Source organism: Heterodontus francisci, chromosome 26, assembly GCF_036365525.1.
Source record: "Heterodontus francisci isolate sHetFra1 chromosome 26, sHetFra1.hap1, whole genome shotgun sequence".
NCBI classification, from domain to species: domain Eukaryota; kingdom Metazoa; phylum Chordata; class Chondrichthyes; order Heterodontiformes; family Heterodontidae; genus Heterodontus; species Heterodontus francisci.
Window position 1 is genome coordinate 64,404,397 of NC_090396.1, and position 22,446 is coordinate 64,426,842.

General features: G+C 43.1%; 1 protein-coding gene across 1 annotated transcript in view; it reads right to left on the reverse strand.

Annotated features, from left to right (window-relative positions):
* Positions 1 to 22,446, reverse strand: part of notum1a (notum, palmitoleoyl-protein carboxylesterase a) — a 47,851-nt gene that overhangs the window by 22,203 nt on the left and 3,202 nt on the right. The window contains exons 2-7 of the mRNA XM_068058716.1: positions 18,212 to 18,556; positions 16,529 to 16,581; positions 12,518 to 12,613; positions 11,370 to 11,430; positions 9,808 to 9,866; positions 7,061 to 7,163 (exon numbers count right to left, since the gene is read on the reverse strand). Coding sequence (XP_067914817.1) covers positions 7,061 to 7,163; positions 9,808 to 9,866; positions 11,370 to 11,430; positions 12,518 to 12,613; positions 16,529 to 16,581; positions 18,212 to 18,556 — 717 coding nt within the window. The remainder of the gene's footprint in view (positions 1 to 7,060; positions 7,164 to 9,807; positions 9,867 to 11,369; positions 11,431 to 12,517; positions 12,614 to 16,528; positions 16,582 to 18,211; positions 18,557 to 22,446) is intronic.

Here is a 22,446-nt window from a genome sequence, read left to right on the forward strand (position 1 = left end):
TCTAGTCCCAACTTTCAGTAGTTGGCCTTTGGGATAAATGGCCTTATCTGGATCTTCACAATCACTTGGTCCACTCTCAGTCAGCCCATTATCCGCCACAATCTGTTGCTCGCAAAGGTCTGACGTATGTGCACGTGAAGTACATGATGCATCAGTGTCCATCATTTGTTCTGATTCTGTCAATGTATAATCAGTGCCAATAAGCCTCGAGGAATGTACTCTAACAGTTTGATTGCCATGTTGCAAAATCACCATTTTGTCATCGGTGCCTATAACTTCTCCTGGACCTCTCCATTCTTTCTGCCCTTTTCTTTTGTAATACACCATATCCCCGGTATCTAAATTCTTTTCTGATGGCCTGATCCGATAGCTCAAAGCTCTCCTGATTTTTTTTCCTGAAACCTCCACCTTTAATAAATGCTCTTCTCCCTGCATTCAAATGTTCCACAAAAATTCAACTAATTGTAGTCCCCTCTAAAGCCAGGGGATGATCCCACGTTACCGAAGGCATTTTCGGATTCCTGCCATAATCTAACTGATATAGGCTGGAGCCCCCATCCATTTGATGGGTGTTTTTCGCCTGTACTGCCCCGAGCAGCAGTCAATTTACAATTTGGCTGGTCTGCTAAAGTTTTTTCAAGGCATTCCATCAACCACAGCATGATTTCTCACAAATCCATTACTAAAAAGGACTTTCTGCTGCCGTGTGCATTGCTACAATATTCATATTTTCACATATTTCTGAACTCATTGGCAAATTCTCCTCCATTGTCAGAAACCAAGCTGGCGCTCCCAGTCCCATTCCTATCCAACTTTCCATTATCTTGTCCACGACTACTTTTTTGTAGTTACTATAAATTACCGTCGACAGACTGAATCTGGACGCCATGTCTATAAAGTGTAGAATAAAAATGTTTGTCTTTATCCCATACATTTAAGTCCATCGCTATAGTTTCATTAAAGACCCTTGCTAATGGGAGTCACTATGGGTCTCAATGGTGTCTCCCTGTTTTTTTTTAACATATCTCATTTTTTGCTGATATCTTCGTTAAGTTTAGTGTAGTCATCTATTACCCTGGAACTTTTTAAACAGAATCTTCACAAGATGGTCGTGCAAACTGTCGATGTAAGTTTGAAATAATTTGCCTTTTCTCCTGTAAATCCCTACCCCCGGATGCCATTAATACTTCTTTAACCTCCTGCTTGGAGATGTTAGGTCTCGCTAAAGGGATACAATAATGTCCCGACTGTGTAAACCACAAAGCTACAGATTTCCCAAAGCCTTATCATGTTCCATATCCAATTTCATTCGAGCCTTTTTCATAGATGGTTTACTTAACAGTAAAGCTATATCACTGGATACTACATCCGTACTAATAAAATGGTTTGCCCCTGCTACTTCACACGGAATTAGCACTCTTTCTAGTGATTTCAACATGTTGTCATCCCCAAACCTGAAACAGGTAGAACTGTCGTATTCTTTGACCTTATGTTAGAGTTCCTTAAAGAATCCATGTAACACCTTAACCAGTCCACTCCACATACTGTGGACGTACATCCACTGTCCAGTACTATGCAATTGAACGAATCTGCGACTAAGACACTCATTACTGGATTGAAGCTTCTCATGACCAGTACAATTCCTTCTGATTGAGTCATTCTCAGCTTCCGGACCTTCCACGTCATGTGTCATCTCAAAAACCCTGTTATTCCTTTTTGGACAACGCAACGCATAGTAATACTTTGAGTCACATATCAACCTGCAAGTCTTTGGCAGGAAACCGGAGCACCTGGCGAAAACCCACGCGGTCACAGGGAGAACTTGCAAACTCAGCACAGGCAGTACCCAGAACTGAACCCGGATCCCTGGAGCTGTGAGGCTGCAGTGCTCGCCACTGTGCCACCCGCCAATGCACCACTGTGCCACCCATATATATACACGCTTGAATAGAATTAACTAATTAAAACCAAACACCTGTTCACCCTATTACCCTGAACTACCAGGTATTTATCATTCATTAACAGAACTTCAGACCCTAACAACCATTGACCAGAAACTTAACTGGAGCACTCATATAAATACTGTGGCTACAAGAGCAGGTGAGCAATTGGGTATTCCTGACCCCAAAAGCCTTTCCACCATCTACAAGGCACAAGTCAGGAGTGTGATGGAATACTCTCCATTTGCCAGGATGAGTGCAGCTCCAACAACACTCAAGAAGCTCGGCACCATCCAGGACAAAGCAGCCCACTTGATTGGCACCCCATCTACAAACATTCACTCCCTCCACCACCGACGCACAGTGGCAGCAGTGTGTACCATCTACAGAAACTCACCAAGGTTCCTTCCAAACCCACAAACTCTACCACCTAGAAGAACAAGGGCAGTAGACACATGGGAACACCACAACCTCCAACCTTTCCTCCAAGTCACACGCCATCCTGACTTGGAACTATATCGCTGTTCCTTTATCATTGCTGGGTCAAAATCCTGGAACTCCCTTCCTAACAGCACTGTGGGTATATCTACCCCACATGGACTGCAGCAATTCAAGAAGGCAGCTCACCACCACCTTCTCAAGGGCATTTAGGGATGGGCAATAAATGCTGGTCTTGCCAGTGATGCCCACATCTCATGAATGAATGAATTTAAAAAATTAAATCCATTTGTGCTGCCATCTTTATCTGGGTTTCTGCACACTACAATCTGTCTGCTACTCTTCCTCATTTAAAATCTTATCATTTAAGGTGTGTTTCTTATTCTTACTTCCAAAATGTACTGTTTCATATTTTCCCACATTTTGAACTATGGCTGCCTTCCATTTTATGTCCCTCTGCAGTCTTTCAGAATGTTCCCTGTCCCCTAATTTGATGGCATCAGGAAATTCCAGTATTGTTCCTACAGTCACTCAGTACAATATCATAAATAAGAGTTGGCCTCAATGAAATACCCTGTGGAACACATCTCATCACATCTTTCCAATCAGAGAAACCTCATTTTATGCCCATCTTTGCTTTTTGCCATCTCTTTATCCCTGTGAGCACATTCCTTTTGATTCCATATGTCACTATCTTTGCCATATGTCTCCCTGCTTTTTTGAGAATCCACAGAAACTATACTTTGTTAATCTAACCTCTCTGTTAGTTCTTCAAAGAATTCAGTTTGTTGGTCAAGTGTAACCTGCTATTCAGAGAACGGTATTGAATGTTTTCTTTAATGTTTTGCAATTTCATCCTGTATTATGAACTGTAGTAGTTAACTAACTATGGATGTAAGACTGACTGGTCTATAGTTTGTTGTTTTATCCTGGTCTCCTTTTCTTTTTAAAAAAAGGCTTTTGTTACCCTCCAGTTCGCTGGCACAATTTGCCTGTCCATAGAACTTTGGAAAATTGTAGTCAGAGCCTCAGTTATTTCTTTCCTAACTCTCCACTCTCCTCAGGATTCTCAAGTGTAAACCATCACATCCAGGTGATTTGTCTATCTTAAGTTTTGATTAACTGTTTTTGTATCATTTCTCTTTGAATTGCAACTTTCACTAACAGTTCCACACCCACCTTTGGCTGTTCAGTGACCCCAGTACTGACTCCTCTGTGAAAACAAAGATGAATTATTTACCATTTCTGCCATTCCTTCACACACCACTACAAGCTTGGGAGCTTCATCTCTCAGCAGCCTTGTTTCCCTATTAGTCATCAATACGCTTCCTTTTTGCCTTACTGGAATATACTTAATTGGTACTCTTTCTGTCTCCTGTTTAAATATTTCCTGTTAAATACAGTTCTCTTTGCCAATTTTTCATTCCCTTTAATCTAGGCAAGGTCCCTTTTTATCTTGGTATAATTTGTTTTTGCAGTCAAATACACATGCCTGTCACTTTTCTTGTTCTTTAATATTCTTACATTGAACTTAATTATATTGTGGTCACTGTTTCCTAAATGTTCCCCTAAATTGATGTGGCCTACTTGCTTCATTTCACTACACAGGAATAGGACAAATAGTGCTTCATTCTTTGTTGGAATAGCAACATGGAAAACAGTCTTGAACCCCTTGTAAAAAGCCTTTCTTCCCTTTTGCATTAAACATTTTCCTAGTCTATTTTTGGATAATTAAAATCTACAATTACAAATCTATTGTTAATACATGCCCCTTTCCTGCTCTGTTTTCCTTATTCCTCCTGAAACTTTTATATCAAGGTATATTTAGTTGCCAATCCTGACTTGGCTGCAGATGCATTGCAGATACTGGTTTACGTCACGAATGTCTATTTTAATCAGTGAGGTTGGTTTTTCAATTTTAGACTTGGCAATGTAGTCGGTAACTATATCATATGCAGCGATGAATTGTCCAAATCTGGGAACAGTTGTTACTATGTTACCAAGGTATTCTAACCAATCAGAAGTTAAGGAGTATGCCGCCAAATCACAATTTATAATATGAGAGAGCAGAGATAGTAGAAACGCAACTAACGTTCCTGTGTTAGGTGAACTGTTCTGTATTCAAGATGAAAGTTAGATGGCACCGCACATTCAAATGTCAACACTGTGCGTCACACAGCATTGAGAATGTAGACTTGATGCCCTGTTCTTTTTAACTGCCAATCTCAGTCACATCAGTGTGATGAAGGAAGAGAAAATTACTAAAGCTCTCGGCTTCACAATGATATTACAATGGTCAAGTCTTGGTACCGCGCACAAGTATGCTTTCATTGTAAATAATTTCCATTGAATTATCTTCTTTTTGATTTGGTAAATGTGCATCAAACTATAAAGGTGTGTTTAGTCACAGTGTATGAACACATTGACGTTTTAATACGCTGTCCTTTCCTGTGGCACACAGATCATAAACTCTGCCAACACAAGCAAGGAGAATTATGTTTTGCTCAGTGAGTACAGAAACAAGCTTCAGGGCATTGTTAGTGAATCTTTTCCACAGCGTTGCAACTGAAGACAGTTATTTGTACATAGAAACCTCACTGTCTGTATGATAAAGTTAGCATTAAGTTCAGGTTCCATTCCCAGTTTGTGGTGATTTAGCTGATTTCAGTAAGTTGATTTCACCCACTATGGTGAAGCGGTATCCCAGTAGTTAGTTGAGGTCACAACGCAATTGTCCTTCAGGCTTAGTCATAATCCTTTCGCCTTTTTTGTAAATGTAATGGTAAAGATTACAGGCATTCTGATTTTGTATCAAATGGATGCCTTTGTTTATTTTTTCAAGTGGGAGATGAATATTTAAACCTATGCAAGACATTTCATTTTTTATTATAGAAAATCTCCTGCTTAATAGGGTGAAGAAAGATTATACCATGGAATATGTTCCTTTAAAGAAAAAAGTATAATTGCTGTTAAGTAAGGATTTAAGTTGATACAGAGGACAGTTAAGAGGCTGAAGGCTTCCTGATTCCAATATTTTGTATGTTCATGGTGAGTTGCTTTTTCTTTTTTTGTACTTTTGTTTGAAGTGTGACATAGAAGGTTGTTTTTGGTAGGCAAGGGTATTAAGGATTACGGAACCAGGGCAGATAGATGAAGTTAAGGTACAGGTCAGCCATGCTCTAACTGAAAGGTGAAATAGGCTTGAGGGGCTGAATGGCCTACTCCTATGCTTATTTCCCTAACAGAAAGATATATGCACTATACATACTGTTTTCATAATAGTTGATAGCTAAAGTGTGCCTATATTGTTTGTTGACTGCTATTATCTGACCATGTCAATCCATTGCAGCTTTTCCACATTTCCCCATAAAATGGAAAGAAATTACAAGCTAGCACCTCCCCACCTGATGGCAATTTCAGCATACTGCCTGTTTTTTTCTGACCTGCACTGCCTCCCTGGACAATATTCAATTTGTTGAATGTTCATGCTGCAAGCAGCAGGAAAAAAGAGATTAACAGAAATATATAGCAGAACATCAGTACCAACCAAACTATCATTACTGAGTGTGGTGGAGCCCTCTTCCATGTTGCAAATTACATACTCTACTGGTCAAAGATGGCTTAAGAAATCCATTGCAACAGGTTGAAATCCCAAGGTTGCTAGAAGTTTAAGAATAAGAATGGTCTATTTACCCAGTCATTTATCCCAGCCCACAATCCCCCCTTTAGCTCCACTGTTTCAAATCAGCTAAATGGATAATGCTGAAGGTTGACTTGTGGCACAACTGAGCTTCATAAATTCCTTGGACATCGACCTCACTTACATCTTAAGTCACAAAAGCGATAACAGTGAGCTCACATAAAGTTTAAGCTGCTTATGGCAGTGAGTAACGAAACTGTAAAGAGCAGGATGTTCAGTCGGTGGTGCTGTATTAGCAAATTTCAGACAGCAAGAAGCGGGGGAGGGTCTTATCGCTGAGTTAAAGAGTGAGGAATCGTCCAGCTCTCCCCCTCCTGGTTTCTATTTGGGATCATTGCTGGAAGTGTGCCTATGAAAATAAGAACACGGTTAGGATATTCAGCCCCTCAAGCCTATTCTGCCATTCAATGAGATCATGGTTGATCTGTATCTTAACTCCATCCACCTGCCTTGGCTCGATATCCTTTTATACCCTTGTACAGATATGTGGGATAGCTATGTTGTGCCCTGTCCTGACATTGGATAAATAGCCCGCCAACACTTGATTTGTGCATGAGATACAGCAATTTAACTGCAATACAGAGCGGTGGAGCTATACTCCAGAAAGGAGTTAATAATTTCAGAAGAAAGGGGAGGCAGGGACAGGCATGGAAGAAAGTTGATAGAAGGGAGAAAACAAACAATGACCGCCAACTTGTTGATTGATTTGCAGCAATGATTAATTAGTCCACACCCTCATTTAATCTTATCAAGTTGCCATGGTAGGGTGAGATGGTGTGGAATTTAATCTTTAATGACTGTGGGCAGCGTTTGAGATCCAAAGTAGGATTTGATCGCAGCCAAGATAATTTCCACTGCAGAAAATGAACGCAGTTGATATGTGGAATTCACTTTTATCTAAAGGAGGACTTGATCTTATCAGAGTACATCTCAAAGAGGAAGGAGTCTCAACATTGGAACCCCGAAAACCCAAACAACATACCTGGTTCCTGCTAGCAGTAGAATCTTTGCATTTTCTAGGCCTTTAGTCAACAGCTCTTTGACAACTTCTTGTATTATCAGTGCTCCCATGAAAGCGTATTCACCTTAAACAAACAATAGGCAGAGACTGGTGAGTGCACACGATACTGGGATAGGCTGTTACAGTAAAATCCTACTTTTTTAGTTTTTCTCCTGTCCCTTTCCTGAACATACTGACTAATGCAGGGTACCAAAGGCCAAAGTGACCATTCTTCCTATTTGACCCTTCACAGTGACTGCTGGTAGCTATTTGACCTTGAAAGGCAACAACCCAAACCTAATTATGACCTGACATAACATTGACACACAGTCTTCCAAATAGGGACCATTGGATAGCAATCGGGAGCAAGAATCACAGAACTTTATCCATTGGAGCAGAGCAGGCTGAAAGAGATTTAATGTAGATTTTTAAAAGTTTGAAGAGTTTGATAGAGTGACAATTAAAAATTGCAAGAGATCTTTGAAGGTGGCAGGACATATTAAGAGAGTGGTTAGTAAAGCATATGGGATCTTGGGCTTCATAAATAGAGGCATTGAGTACAAAAGCAGGGAAGTTATGCTGAGCTTTTATAAAGTTCTGGTTAGGGCCCCAACTGGAGTATTGCATCCAATTCTGGTCAACACACTTCAGAAAGGATGTGAGGGTCCTTGAGAGGGTGCAGAGGAGTTTTACCAGAATGGTTCCAGAGATGGGGGATTTTAGTTACAAGGTTAGGTGGGAAAAGCTAGGTTTGTTCTCCTTCGAACAAAGGAGATTGAGGGGAGATTAAATAGAGGTGTACAAGAGTATGATAGGCTTAGATAAGTTAGAAAAGGAAAATCTGTTCCCATTAACTAATGGCACAAGGACCAGGGGACACAGATTAAAGGTTTTGGGCAAGAGATGCAGGGGAACTATGAGGAAGCACTTTTTAATGCAGTGGGCGGTAATGACCTGGAACTCGCTGCCCACAAGGATGGTGAAAGTGAAGATGATCAAAGATCTCAAGAGGAAGTTGGATGGCCACGTGAGGGAAATAGACTTGCAGGGTTACGCGGATCGAGCAAGGGAGGGGGACTGACTGGATATCACTGTGGAGAGCTGGCATGGACTCAATGGGCCAAATGGCCTCCTTCTGTGCTGTAAATGACTCTAAATGACTCTATAGTGAGAAGAGAAGTTAGGAAAATTTTATTTATACAGAGAGTTGTTGCTTTGCCACAGGGAGTTGTTGAGACAGAGACCATTGCATCTTTTAAGTGAAAAGTGGATAAATATTTGAAGCAGAGGTAAATTATAGGGCCCAGGGGGAGAAAGCAGGGCAGTGCGATTCATCTAGGATTGCTCAAGCAAAGTGATGACACAAGTATGATTGGCTTCTGATGTGAATGTCACTGATAAGAGTAGCATTTGTTGCCTATCCCAAGTTGACCTGTGAAAGTGATGGTAACTGGGTGACTTGCTAGACCACGTCAGAGAGCAAGAGTCAACCATGTCGATGTGGAACTGGAGTGTCTTTGGTTAGGATGGCAGGTTTCTCTTCTTAAATGGTATTAAAGAACCAGTTGGGTTTTTATGACAAACCGCCAGCTTCGTGTTCACTTTTACTGATACCAGCTTTTTTATTAAATGGTTGAAATGGTCTACTTCTGTGAGGTAAACCTCTTTGATTCTATGGGTGAAATTCAAGGAACCTCCAGCACCTCACCAAAATAGCCATCCTTCATGTATGACCCTTCACAATGACCGTTGGCAAGGTATTGGACCTGGGAAGATATCATAGCCAAGCCTGACACCCTGTCCCAACACACACAAGCCTTCCGATAATGGTCACTGGACAGTAATCAGGAGTAGGGGTCTTAGCTCAAAGACACATGGAATGTTGTCGTTATTGCAAAGGGAAAGGAATATGAAAGTAGGGATGTTTTGCTACAGTTGTATAGGGTATTGGTGAGACCACATCTGGATATAAAATGATATAAATGCATTAGAGGCAGTTCAGAGAAGGGTCACTCGACTGATACCTGGGGTGTGGGGGGGTGGGGGGGGGTGGGGGGTGGGGTGGCGGGTGGTGGTTGCGGTTTAGAAGAAGGGTTGGACAGGTTGGGTCTGTATCCATTGGAGTTTAGAAGAATGAGAGGTGATCTTATTGAAACATATAAGATCCTGAGGGGACTTGACAGGGTGGATGCTGAAAGGATGTTTCCCCTTGTGGGAGAGACTAGAACTAGGGGACACAGTTTAAAAATAAGAAGTCTCCCATTTAAGACAGAGATGAGAAGTTTTTTTCTCTCAGACGGTTGTGAGTCTTTGGAACTCTCTTCCCCAGAGATCGGTGGAGGCAGGGTCATTTTTAAGGCAGATGTAGATAAATTCTTGACTAACAAGGGAGTCAAAGGGTATCGGGGGTTGGTGGAAAAGTGGAGTCGAGGCCACAATCAGATCAGCCATCATCTTATTGAACGGCAGAGTAGACTCGAAGGGGCCGAATGGCCTACTCCTGCTCCTAATTCGTATGTTCATATGTTGTTATACTATGGTCAACTGTAGTGTCCCTGTCACTACCATGGCCATATTCAGCCAACTGAATTCAATTATCAGACCTGGGACCATCCAAATGTGTTCAGTATCACTCCAGGTAGTGAACTTACTCATTTGTGCGTCTCTAGATAAGTTGTTTTGAGATGAATTCTAGTTAAAACAGCCTGAGGAGGCAAATGAAAACTCACTTTTCTCAGATTTCTGAGATGCTCCACTCCAAACATCACTTGAGCAATAAGGGATGAAACTGAAATGGAAAACAGACATACAATTAATGAATGTGCCTGATATAATTATGCAAGTGGAAATATTATTTTCAGTGTTACACAGAATTACAAGTAGCTTATGAGTGAGAAAAGATGCATTACGCACACTCATGCCTATGATGCCCTCACAGAGCCGGTCCCAGATTTCAGCAAAGTGTCTGTGGGTGAGAGGCGGCACTGAGAAACAGACCTCAGTAAGGACCATTCACCCAGCTACTTGCTCTCGTAAAACTCTTCATGACTCAAAAACAGGACTGACTGAGGTCACCACTGTCTTCTGTCCTAGATGGTGAGTGGTGCAGAAGATTGAATGACAGCAGCAGAAAAATAACCAGCAAATCAGGGGAAATTATGCATCAGATTATATCTCCCACCCTGTACTTATGCTATTTATATATATTGTGTGGCTTCAGAATACACAGGAGTTGTTGGAATGATTACATGGCGTGCTTTGGTTTGTTTTCCACCTTTTTTGCAGATAGCTCTGGTTATATAACCCCACAGGGAGAGCTAAATATAATCCCAGCAGAAGAAGTCATAACATTGGCAGTGTGTCCAACAAGGATACTAGGAAATTCATAACAAATTCCCATTTAGTTCTCCAGATGGTAATAGTGTAGTCAGTCCTAGTATATGCAATGTGGTTTTAAGCAACTGATTTGCTTCCTCAGGCCCATTGTGTTTAATAGGATTCTGTTGTTTGTTATTTTTCCTAATTTTCTTACCTCTTTCCCCTCATCACCCAAAGGTGTAAATTCCTGCTGGAGTATGACAACAGTCCTATAGCACCTCACCCCAAATGACTATTCGTCTTGTGTGGTTAACCAGTGAGTGTTGGCAGGCTAACTGACTATGAATCCCATCTTATCCTCAGCCATTGTACACACGGGAAGTGCTAAACAGAAATCAGGAGCAGGAACCCCTGCTCATATTTTCCCTCTTGATGCAAGGGATGCCGAGGCCAATTGTAATGCCTTTACCCCTGCCCCAGCTGTGATTGATTGACCCAACACAGAAGTGTAATTGAAGCCAGGACTCTCCTGCTTCATATCGAATTTTTTATTCATTCACAGGATTTTTTTGCCCATCCCTCATTGTCCTCGAGAAGGCGGTGATGGGTCACCTTCTTGAACCACTGCAAACCGTGTGGGGCAGATGCTTCCACTGTGCTGTTAGGTAGGGAGTTCCAGAATTTTGACCCAACAAGGATGAAGGAATGGCGATATATTTCCAAGTCGGGAGTGTGAGTGTGAGTTGGAGGGGAATTTGGAAGTGGTGGTGTTCCCATGCACCTGTTACCCTTGTCCTTCTAGGTGTCTGAGGTTTAGGCATTCAGCACCAAACCAGGTTTTGCATATTCCCAGTAAGCCATCCAGTGAACCATCCAGTGAGTTAGTTTCAGTTTTATACTCTTGTGCCTAATATTCACACAGCGCAACTTTTCCATTTTTGGTTCTGGCTTGTTTCAGTTGATCAAAACTTACACTATATTAGCGTTCCACCAGTAAGGGTTTTCTTCTGGCTGGGGAGATAGGATTCCAGTTCCTGGTGAAATAAAAGCCCCAGAAACATCAGGTCATGTGGTTAATGTGAATTTGTCAATACACCACAGTTCATTGATATTTAGTGGAACATTTTGATGGAAGCCAGAGTTTTGATTTGTCATAAATATAAAGAAACTATGGTCAATTCTGCTACATGCTGAGAGTGCATATCAGGAAATTCCAACCATGGATTTCAGCAGTTAGAAAATCAGGGCTGGGGGTGCAATATGATTGTTGAATGTTGGACAAACTCCAGCTAAATTAAGAGGCATTTCATTACAAACAGGTGGCACATCTGCAGGTGTCTTTTTTCACAGGAAGAACCAAAACAAATAGCACAATTAAAAAGCAAGATTAGGACAAGCAGTATGACACATCCAGTGCTTTGGAATCTCTCGAATTTGTACTCTATCAAAAGGCTGTAAATGCTGGAAGTCTATAAATAAAAACAATAAGTCCTCCAGTATCAAAAAAGAGAATTTTTGTAGTGTCTCTCAGTAGGGCAGCCAATTCATGCCAATGTGCACTAAATTGTGGGCAGCTCTCTGCCATGGACCCCACGTATTAGAAACCAGGTTGACTGATTCTCGGACACTATGGAAAACACATTAGCATAGTAGCCATGCAGCCAGAGATAGCATGGGAGAGGAGAGAGAGGAGAAGAAAGAATGAATGAGAGTACTCCTTTATCCCATCCAAGTACCAAAAGCACTATACAGTCCCTGCATATAACAACAACAACATGTATTTATATGGTGCCTTTAACATAATGAAAAGTCCAAGAAGGCGCTTTACTGGAGCATTATCAATAAATATGCATTATCTATGAATATGGGTATTTTTCAAAGGGGTATGTTATGAGTGCAGTGACTTAATCTATTAGGTGCTTTGTCCAATTGCTGCCTTGTCCAATAACAAATAATTTTGACATTTTTCCATAGGTTTTGGTGACATCATTCACTGAATAACCAATTCACAGGTCTAATGGATCTCAAAATGAGTTATAAGTGCTTTATTCTTCTTCAATGTTTTCCCTCTATTGTCTGAATCGATAGTACAGCATCCAAACTGTCACAGCCAACACTAACCTGTTTTACTGCGAGGCCAGTTGGTGGAGCTCATTAACCGGCGCATGGTGTCGTATCGAGTGTCACAGTTCTCTTTGCTGAAACAGTACCAGCCCCCTGGAAAAACCAAAACAAATAGCACAATTAAAATGCAAGTTTAGGACAAGCAGTACGACACATCCAATGCATTGGAATCTCTCGAATTTGCACTCCCTAACTATCAAAAGGCTGTAAATGCTGAAAGTCTATAAATAAAAACAATAAATCCTTCAATATCTAAAAAGTGAAAAGACAGGTTAAAATGGGGGTGCAAACTCATCAGAACTGGGAACTAGAAGATAAATGAGACCAGTAAGCATGAATAGAATGTGAGCGGAGCAGGCGAGGAAGAGGAGGAAGGAATGGGTTGAATGCCCAAACAGGGTTTTTAGGAAACCATTGGACAAAGTGTGGTGAACATCTCCATGAGTCAATCAAAAGGCATCAAGACAGCAGAGTATTAGAGAAGATAAATCAGAGGTGAAAGGTGACGGGAAGGAAAATGGTGCAAAAAGGAAAAACTGAATGTACAGGAAATCTGGAAGAAGCATAGAAAATTCTGGAAACACACAGCTGGTTTGTCAGCACATGAAAAGAGAAAAGGCAGATCAACACCCTGGCAGCAAATTCTCAGCCAACCCACAGACAGCAACAGGCCCCAATACATCCGCAATTCACGTGAGAAAGAACCTAGCAGATTCATGAGGTTTAAAGGTGTTCAGACAGGGTTCATTTGTGATTTTTTAATGTTTTTTTTCTTTTCCTGGTAGTTTATCAGATTGATTTTAAATCCCCTTCTTAAAATGGCACCAGATTAATACATAAATGGACCATACTAAGGTCATCATGCCACGAATTATAGGTCCCAAGCACATTTTACAAAAACATCCCAAAATGAATAAACTTTAAATCAATTAATCTATAACCACAATTGATGGATTAAAATATGCTTCATGCCAAATCTGAAACATTTTGCTTCAAAAAAATAGGATATACTACTGCTTCATTAACACTCCCTTGTATACAATGTCCTCAGACACCTATGTCTGGGAATTGCCCCATTCTATTGCAGAAACCAGTGAAATTAACGCTAGGATTTTTGGGGAGTGGAGGATGTGGGTGACACTAGCAAGGCACTATTTATTGCCCATCACTAGTTACCCTGAGGGCATTAATAATCAACCTTATAATGTGGGACTGGAGTCACATGTAAGCCAGACCAGGGATGAACTGTAGGTTCCCTTCCTGAAATGACATTAGTGAACCAGTTGGAGATCTACAACAATCCAGCAGCTTTCCTGGTCATTTTCTGGAGCTAGGTTAGAAAATTAACAAATTTGTTCAATTCTATTTCACAGCTAGACTACCATATCCATATATTTATTTACCATATTGTGCAAATACACAATAGAAAAACTCCCACTTAATCCAAATTGCTTGGTTAATATGCCAATACACTTTCTGTTGCTCTTAAATTTGTCATGTCAAATTATTTACACTGCGACCTCCAATAGTGACAGACACAGGGGTGGACCATGTGAGACTGTGGCCTTTGATGAGGTGATGGATATTGTATTGGATTACAATTACCCTAAGCATCCCTGGGCTAGATAGGGGCAGATTGGACATGATCCCCACAGGATTATAAAACTACAAGATAGAAACCTAGGAAGGAGGTTGTTGTGTTCAACCTAATTTGTTCCATCCATCCAAAGGGACTCGAAATTCCCTCCATTAAACCACCCAGCAACTGTTTCCCAAATGACTGGAGGGATTATTCCTCCACGGATTGCCCTCTGACATTCAGTATCCAGGGTACCACACCAAGAATGGCCAGGGTGTTATAGGACCTGCTCCCTGGGGAATCATTCCCCAGAACAAATCACCACTGACCAGAAGGATAAATGGAGAAAACTGCAGAGGAGATTTCATTTAAAAAAGAAACTAGTCATTCTCGAACAACAACTAGCATTTATATAGCAGCTTTAACATAGTAAAGTGTCCCAAAGTGTTTCACAAGAGTGTTACTGAACAAGATTTGGCCCTGAGTCACATAAGGAGATATTAGGACAGATAATCAGGTTTAGGTCTTAAGAAGCATCTTAAAGGAGGAGAGAGACGTGGAGAGATTTAGGGAGGGAATTCTAGAGCTAAGGGCCTATGTTGATGCAGGCATGGATGCCAAAGGTGGAGCGATTAAAATCAGGTATGTGCAAGAGGGCAGAATTGTATACCTGCTGTGGCTTAGTTGGTCACACTCTAACCTCTGGATCAGAAGGTCATGGGATCAAGCCGCACTCTGGGGACTTGAGCACAAAAATCTAGGCCGGCACTCCAGCGCAGTGCTGTGGAAGTGCTGCACTGTTGGATGTGCTATCTTTCGGATGCAATGTTAAACAAGATCCCATGGCACTATTGTGAAGAAGAACCGGTGGAGTTTATCCCTGTTGTCCTGGCCAGTGTTTATCCCGCAATCACAATCACAAAACAGATGATCTGGTCACTATCACATTGTTGTTTGCTGTGTGCACATTGGCTGCTGCAGTGCCTACATTGCAAAAGTGACTACACTTCTAAATTACTTCATTGGCTGTAATGTTGGGATGTCTTGAGGCTGTGAAAGGCTCTATAGGTGCGAGTCTGTCTTTGCTTGGAATTGGAGGAGTGCAGATACTTTGGAGGGTTGGAGTGCTGCCGTTGCTTACAGAGAGAAGAAGGGGTGAGGCCATATTGGGATTTGAAAACAAGGATGGGAATTTTAAAATTGAGGGGTTGCTGGAATGGGAACCACTGTAGGTCAGGAGGGAAGGATGAACAGGACTTGATGTGAGTTAGGATATAAATAAAAGGAAAAGGATTCCTAGCAGAAGTAATGTCCATTACATGACAGATTCCCCCTAGAAACTTCAACTCCAGTCATGTTCCCTAATGAGTTGTCTATCTCTAAAACTCACTAAACCGTTACACAGATTTTTTTTTTTGCATTATTGATTTCCATTATCATATCAAAACGTTCTCAAAATATTACCTATTTGCATATTAAACTTTGCCTCTCTCTGTCTACAATAAAATTCACAACTATAGTTAGAGTTTTAGAAATGTAAATCCAGGTAGGATAAATTGCGAAATAAAAACAGAAAGTGCTGGAAAAACTCCGCGGGTCAGGAAGCATCTGTGGTGAAAGAAGCCGAGTTAATGTTTCAGGTCAGTGACCTTTCATCAGAACAGTTCTGCTGAAAGGTCACAGACCTGAAACATTCATTCTGTTTCTCTCTCCACAGGTGCTGCCTGATCTTCTGAGTTTTTCCAGCACTTTCTGTTTTTATTTCAGATTTCCAGCATCCACAGTATTTTGCTTTTATTTTAGGATAAATTGCGACCTGAAGTGGGCGACAGGACACAGAAAGTGAGTCCGAATGACTTGGGCGGGCGGAGGGTGAGGGTGGGTGAGGTACCAGTGCTACTCAGTTTCAAAAGGGCGGCAAAAAGGTAAAATACTGCAGATGCTGTAAATCTGAAAGAGAAAGAAAGGGAAAGCGCCGGAGATATTCGACTGGGTAAGCAGCATCTTTCCAGAATGCACCAGGAATGGTTTTAGACCTGAAACCTTTGGTGTTAACACCTCTTGACCTGCTGAACAGCTCACGCTTCCTGTCTTTAAAGGAACTACAGGCAGTTTCACTCATGGCAAATCCCAGAGATAGAAGATTTGAAAGTTGCGGCGGAATTAAAGCAAAAACCAGTTTCTCTTGAAGCGAAAATAAAGTGTGCGACGCAACATTTTATTTTAGATAAACGTCAAGATGGATGTTGACGGTCTCTCGATCTTATCATTTCTAAAAAAAAATTGCAGTATATTAAAAGGCGACTCGCTTCAAAAGTGTTTCATTCGCTGCATAAAGCGCTTTGGGATGTCCCGAGGACGTGAAAGGCGCTATACAAATGCAGGCTTTCTTTAAAATTCGCCCAAACATTTCCAGCCTGCAAACTCACCTTCTAAAAAGATTAACCAGCGTCTGCTGCCCTTAGACTCTTTCATATAGTACCTGTCAGAGCAATGAAAAATCAGTTAATCGATCGATTTTAATGAAACGAACTTAAAGTTGGATCTACTTAAAAATGATACATGTGTGCTTGATGTAAAAGATATTTAGAACTTGGAGCTCCCACCAATAGTTTCTGGGTTTAAAAGTTCCACAGACTGGAGCAAGTCAGACTCACGGTTCCTGGTCGATGGGAATCTGAATTTTTAACTGATTTTTTTGCAAACCTGGGAGAACTCATCACACGAGTGATACAGTCAGAACCAACGGCCAGTTCTGGAGACGGAACCCGGGACCAGTCGGTAAATTGAAGAGCGCTTGAAAACAATGCTGTCTGTGGTCGGAATGTGGTTCTATCCTTAAAGCGGCAATTCCCTTGAAAACTGGACCGGGGCCGCCTTCAAAACAGTTACAGGGGGGGAATCGGTGGCTGGCTTTTTCGCAATCTAATTGTCCAGAAGGCTGCCGGCATTATGGGATGTTAAACCTCGGCCGGTGTTATTACCCGGGCTGTGAAGATTTCGATGTAACGAGGGGTGTTATAAGGCTGAGACAGAAATGTTTGGTACTGACACCATCCCACAACTTCAACAAAAAAGTCGGCTGCATCTTGTCCAGTGAAAGTTTCGATTCGACAAGTTGCATGCCTTGCCCTTAAAAAAGGGGGACCGAATTGTTTGGTGGTTTATAAATGAAGATTGAGTACAGTAGGACTTTAGTCTGCTGCACTCTGAAAACTTAAAGTCGTCTTTTTTTTTAAAAAGTGTCAAGAGAACTGACAGCAGATACACCCGCTCCATTTGCACAAGATATTCCGCGACACAAGACCGGCCCCGAATTACTCTGAATTTCCGTTTTCTTTTAGCATTTTCACGTTTAAAATAAATATGACTAAATTAATCACAAAATGAAAATATCAGAGAATCCCAGCACAGCCCCAGGTCCCCATAGAATCAGGATTTGCCTTATTTTAACGATATAAAATAGACGAATTTACTTGCAGCTTTTTTTTTGTTGTTGCTAAATTCTGATTTAAAGTGAGCTGAATCCCTGGATGTGTGAAAATGGCCAGGGTGTCTCTTTCACAAAGGGAGGGAGGATTTTTGGACCTTTCTTCATTATAAAATGTAAACGCCCTGGGTAGTGGTCGCGCAAAGTGAGTGTGGCGCTGGCCGGTGTCTGACTGCAGGAGGCAACTGTTTCACAGGGAAACTTCATTCAAAAACCCACGACTTCCCATTGAATCTTTTTAGCTGATATGTTTTCCGGGGCGGGGAAACCCTCCAAAAAGTGGACTTTAAAAGAAAACAAAAATTGCTGGAAATTTGCAACAGGTCGAAAAGCACCTGAAAAATTAGTTGTAACATGGCCCGGGAATCCTTCATCAGAATTGTACTTTTTTTGGGGGGTGGGGGGTGAGGGGGGTGTCGCCAGACACTTGTAATAATTTGCTGGGATTTCTTTTCCTTCCGAGCTAGCGGGTGTAAACCTCCCAATCTCATGCCATGTTTAAAGCGGCTTTTTGATGTCTTGGTGCTGGACAAAATGACAATTGCGCCGATTGTCAGCACTTGGCTGAGAGTTTTTAACAGTTTTTTAAAGGCGCCAGTCAGACTGGGATCAAATTGCTTACCCAGCCGGAGTCCCGTCGTTACAGGTAACAGAGGAATTCTGCAGAAAGTGCAGCTTCAAGTCATCGTTCAGCTTCTGAGCGGAGCAAGGGTACAGAGACTGAGCCAGGCTCTTAATCTGAGCCATGAAGTTATCAATGTTGCCCTCCACGGCGGTGAAGTCCAGGGTGAAGCTCTCCTCGGTATCCGCCGCTGCTGCCGCCGCCGGGTGATGCTGCGGGCTCCAACCGGACGCTTGGCTCCTGTCCCGGGCGGCGACCCCTTGCCCCCGCCGGTAGTGCGAGTTCTGGCGGGCAGCCCTCCAGCTTTTCTTGCCCCCGCACACATGCAGCAGCAACACGATGAGAAAAAGGAGCGGGCGCCACAGCCTCGGCTTCCAACTCAGATCAGAGCCCATGCTTTCCCCTCTTTTATTTCAAGGCAATAAATCTGCAGGATCCGCTATCTGAAACAATCAACCCGAACCAAAGAAAGCACCGGGGGGGAGGGAGGGTTAAAGTATGGAATGAAAATTTAAAAAAAAACTAAAGTTAACAATTAGGATTGATTTTTAAATGTACGTCCCAAATGTGTCAACTTGCGAGTAAGGATAAATTTCCCCCAATAATTACTGGGCTCCAATTTCAAAAATCCTCTTTCTGTTCAGATCTTGCTGAATATTAAAAAAAAGTTCTCTGCAATTCCTAAATCAAAGCTATGGAATCTGCTCAGGATCCTTGTTCAGCCTGGGCGCTCAGCAGCTTTGGGAACTCTCTGTCTCTTTCCTGCCACTTCCCCTCCGCCTCGCTTGTTAAATACTCAACTACAAGCCCAGTCCATTGAGGTAACTAATATGGGTCGGAGGTTTTTTTTTCCCAATCTCCGCTCATTTCATTTTCTCTCTGACTCACTGCCAATGAACGCGCTCGCGAAACCCTGGAAGTGAAAACTGGGCGTACTTTATACTGTTTGTAGATGCACATTTTTTTCCCCCTTTGGGGTGAGGTAGCGTTTGATCTGACTGGAGAGAGCAGAGAGAAGCAAAGGAAAGGCGGGGTGAGGGAGTGGGGGGGGGGGGGGGGTGCATAACGTGAGTGCGCGTTTCTCTTTCTCGTGCACTTGCGCCATCGAAACATCCCCCACAAACATTACAGGAATTGAATATTGCGGGAGAACTATTCCTTTGATGTTGCCGCTGTTCATGCTCCTGAAGATCAGACACGACTGATCCAGCCACGGAGTTGTCAGGAAGGAGGAAAGTCGTTAAGCAAAATAATTTTCAAAAGAAATCCTACCTGCTCTTTTCCAGGAGATTGAAAAGCCGTTCCCTGGATATTTAGTATCTATGTTGAAGGATTTCACTCTCTGGTGGTGTCCCCCATGCCTGCCGGAGTTATAGTGGGGTCAATCTGCATTAGTGCCGTTCGTGCTGTTTGCAGACGTGCTCCATGCAATTGTGGTGTTTAAAATGTGTATCCGTTTACTGGAATCCCCCACTGAAATCTATCCGAGACTAGGATTGAACCCGGGATCCTCTGTGTCATTTCAAGGTCCAGATTACAGGGTTTCAGACAGGGCTGTCCTCTCTCCCCGGTCTTGTTTGTTTGCTGTATTGAACCCTTTGCTGAGTCTATTAGGAAGGATGCGAGCATAAGAGGGGTGACAATCCCAGGCAGTGGAGGCACTCACTCAGGTTAAAACCTCCCTGTACATGGATGACGTCGCCGTCTTCTGCTCGGATCCGCTGTCCGTGGGCAGACTGACGAGCATCTGCGACCAGTTCGAACTGGCCTCGGGAGCCAAAGTTAACCACGGCAAGAGCGAGGCCATGTTCTTTGGGAACTGGGCTGACTGATCCTTTGTCCCCTTCACCGTCAGGTCAGATTACCTGAAGGTGCTGGGGATATGGCTCGGAATGGCCGGGGCGTGCACCAAAACCTGGGAGGAGCGAGTAGCCAAGGTACGACAAAAATTGAGCATGTGGGGGCAGCAATCTCTCTCCATTGTGGGTAAGAACCTGGTCATCAGGTGCGAGGCGCTCACGTTGTTGCTGTACGTGGCGCAGGTCTGGCCCATTCCCGACTCCTGCGCTGTGGCGGTCACCCGTGCCATTTTCCGCTTCATCTGGGGATCTAAAATGGACCGGGTCAAATCTCTGGATAAGGGTGGGAAAAATGTACCCAACGTGGCCCTCATCCTGATGACCACCTTTGTGTGCGGCTGCATCAAGCTGTGTGTAGACCTCCAGTATGCAAACTCCAAGTCTCACTACGTGCTGAGGTTCTATCTGTCCCCGGTGTTGTGAAGGATGGGCCTGGTCACATTGCCGCGGAACGCTCCATGCAGTTGGGCCGTGCCGTACCACCTATCCTTCGTGGAGCAGTTTCTGCGGGAAAATACCTTTGACCACCGATCCATCAGGCAGTGGTCTGCACGGAATGTCCTCAAGGCCCTACGGGAAAAGGAGACAGTGGATCCTGTCGGATGGTTCCCCGAGCAGACCGCCAAAGTCATTTGGCGGAATGCCTCATCACCAGAACTTTCAAACAAGCATCAAGACGTAGCTTGGCTGGTGGTGAGAAGGGCCCTCCCCGTCAGATCCTTCATGCACACCCGAAGTCTCGCCCCCTCCGCGCAATGCCCCCGCGGTGGCTGTGGTGGGGAAGAGACGGTTGCCCACCTCCTCCTGGAATGTGTCTTTGCAAAGCAGGTGTGGAAAGAGATGCGGTGGTTTTTGTTGAGGTTCATCCCAAGCAGCTCTGTAACACAGGAGTCTGTGCTCTACGGGCTGTTCCCAGGGACACACAGCGAGACAAATATCAACTGCTGCTGGAGGACTATCAATTCGGTGAAAGACGCCCTTTGGTCTGCTCCGAAACTTGCTGGTCTTCCAGCGCAAAGAGTTGTCCACCACCGAATGTTGCAGACTGGCACATTCCAAGGTCCAGGACTACGTGCTGAGGGACGCACTAAAGCTTGGGGCAGCCGCAGCAAAGGCTCAATGGGGAAAGACCACAGTGTAAGGTCCCCCCACCAAGCTGAACTGAGGGGCTGGATCCATGGGAAACCTCTCGAAATGTACCGGGAAATTTTGTGTGCTGTAAATGTAAAAATGTATATGGCATGACAATGAAATGGAAGGGTTGTGAGGCAACTCATGATTGTATAGAAGGAAACTGATCACCTTTGCACTGTTTGTATTTTTTGACTTGATGCTGTTTTAAACTGTTTGGGAATGTAATTTTTACAGATTTTTATGAATAAAGTATATTTTGGAAATTAAAAAAAAGATTACAGGGTTTACAATCAAATCATCACCCCTCCCCCCCATTACAGGGATTCCAAGTGTCTAAGATGTGCTTCCCGACTCCTGACGGGACGGTCTTCCTTCACATTATCCTCACCCGTTGGCAGATTTTATTATAGAGTGACTGTTGGGTCGCTGCCGGAGCTTTCAATACATCCAGACAGACAGTTGTACTGAGCGATGCGCCGCTTTTGTTGCACTTTGAAATGCATTTTATCGACAGACAAAAAAACAGGCGGCTTCTTCAATGAACCAAAAACTCCTGGAGCAGCCCCAGATCTTCCCAGTCACATCCCCCTATTATTTCCCAGTCATGGCTTGTTTACACACACTTTAGAAAACAATATTAGGGGAAATAATGTTTAATGATTGCTTTTAAATTGTCTGTGCTACAAACTAGTGCGGCGCGGAAACTTCATTCAAAGGGCAAAGCAAACAGGTTGCCCTTTCTCTGTTTTCAATTAACAATTAAACGTATCTTTTTGAAGTGATTGGTTCAGATAAGGGATGGGGAGTTGAGATAAAGGTTGTTTATTCAAGAAAACAAGACGGGAAAAAACAGACTTTTTTAACGCGTTGTGCCCTGCCTGGAACTGGAGAGTGAAGCGTGGTCACGGCTCTGAGATTCTCCCCCCCCCCCCCCCCCTTGGGTACAGAATGCAGTGCAGGCACCTAAAATGCTTGGGAGAGATTCGGTTGTTCAGATGGGTAAAGGATGGAGGGAGAGTGGGGGCAGGTAGAGTAGGTTGAGAGAGATAGATAGCGGGAAAGAGTGGTGGAGGGGGAGAGAGATGGATGAAGTGGTGGAGGGAGAGTTGGTGGGAGAGGGGTTTGAGAAAGTTTAAGGAGCACCTTCCCCTGTCTCTCAGTTGTCTCGGACTGAGTCCCAATTTAGAGACAAGCTCAGAATGAATTGACAGAAACTCTTTCATTTCCGGACAGACACGATTC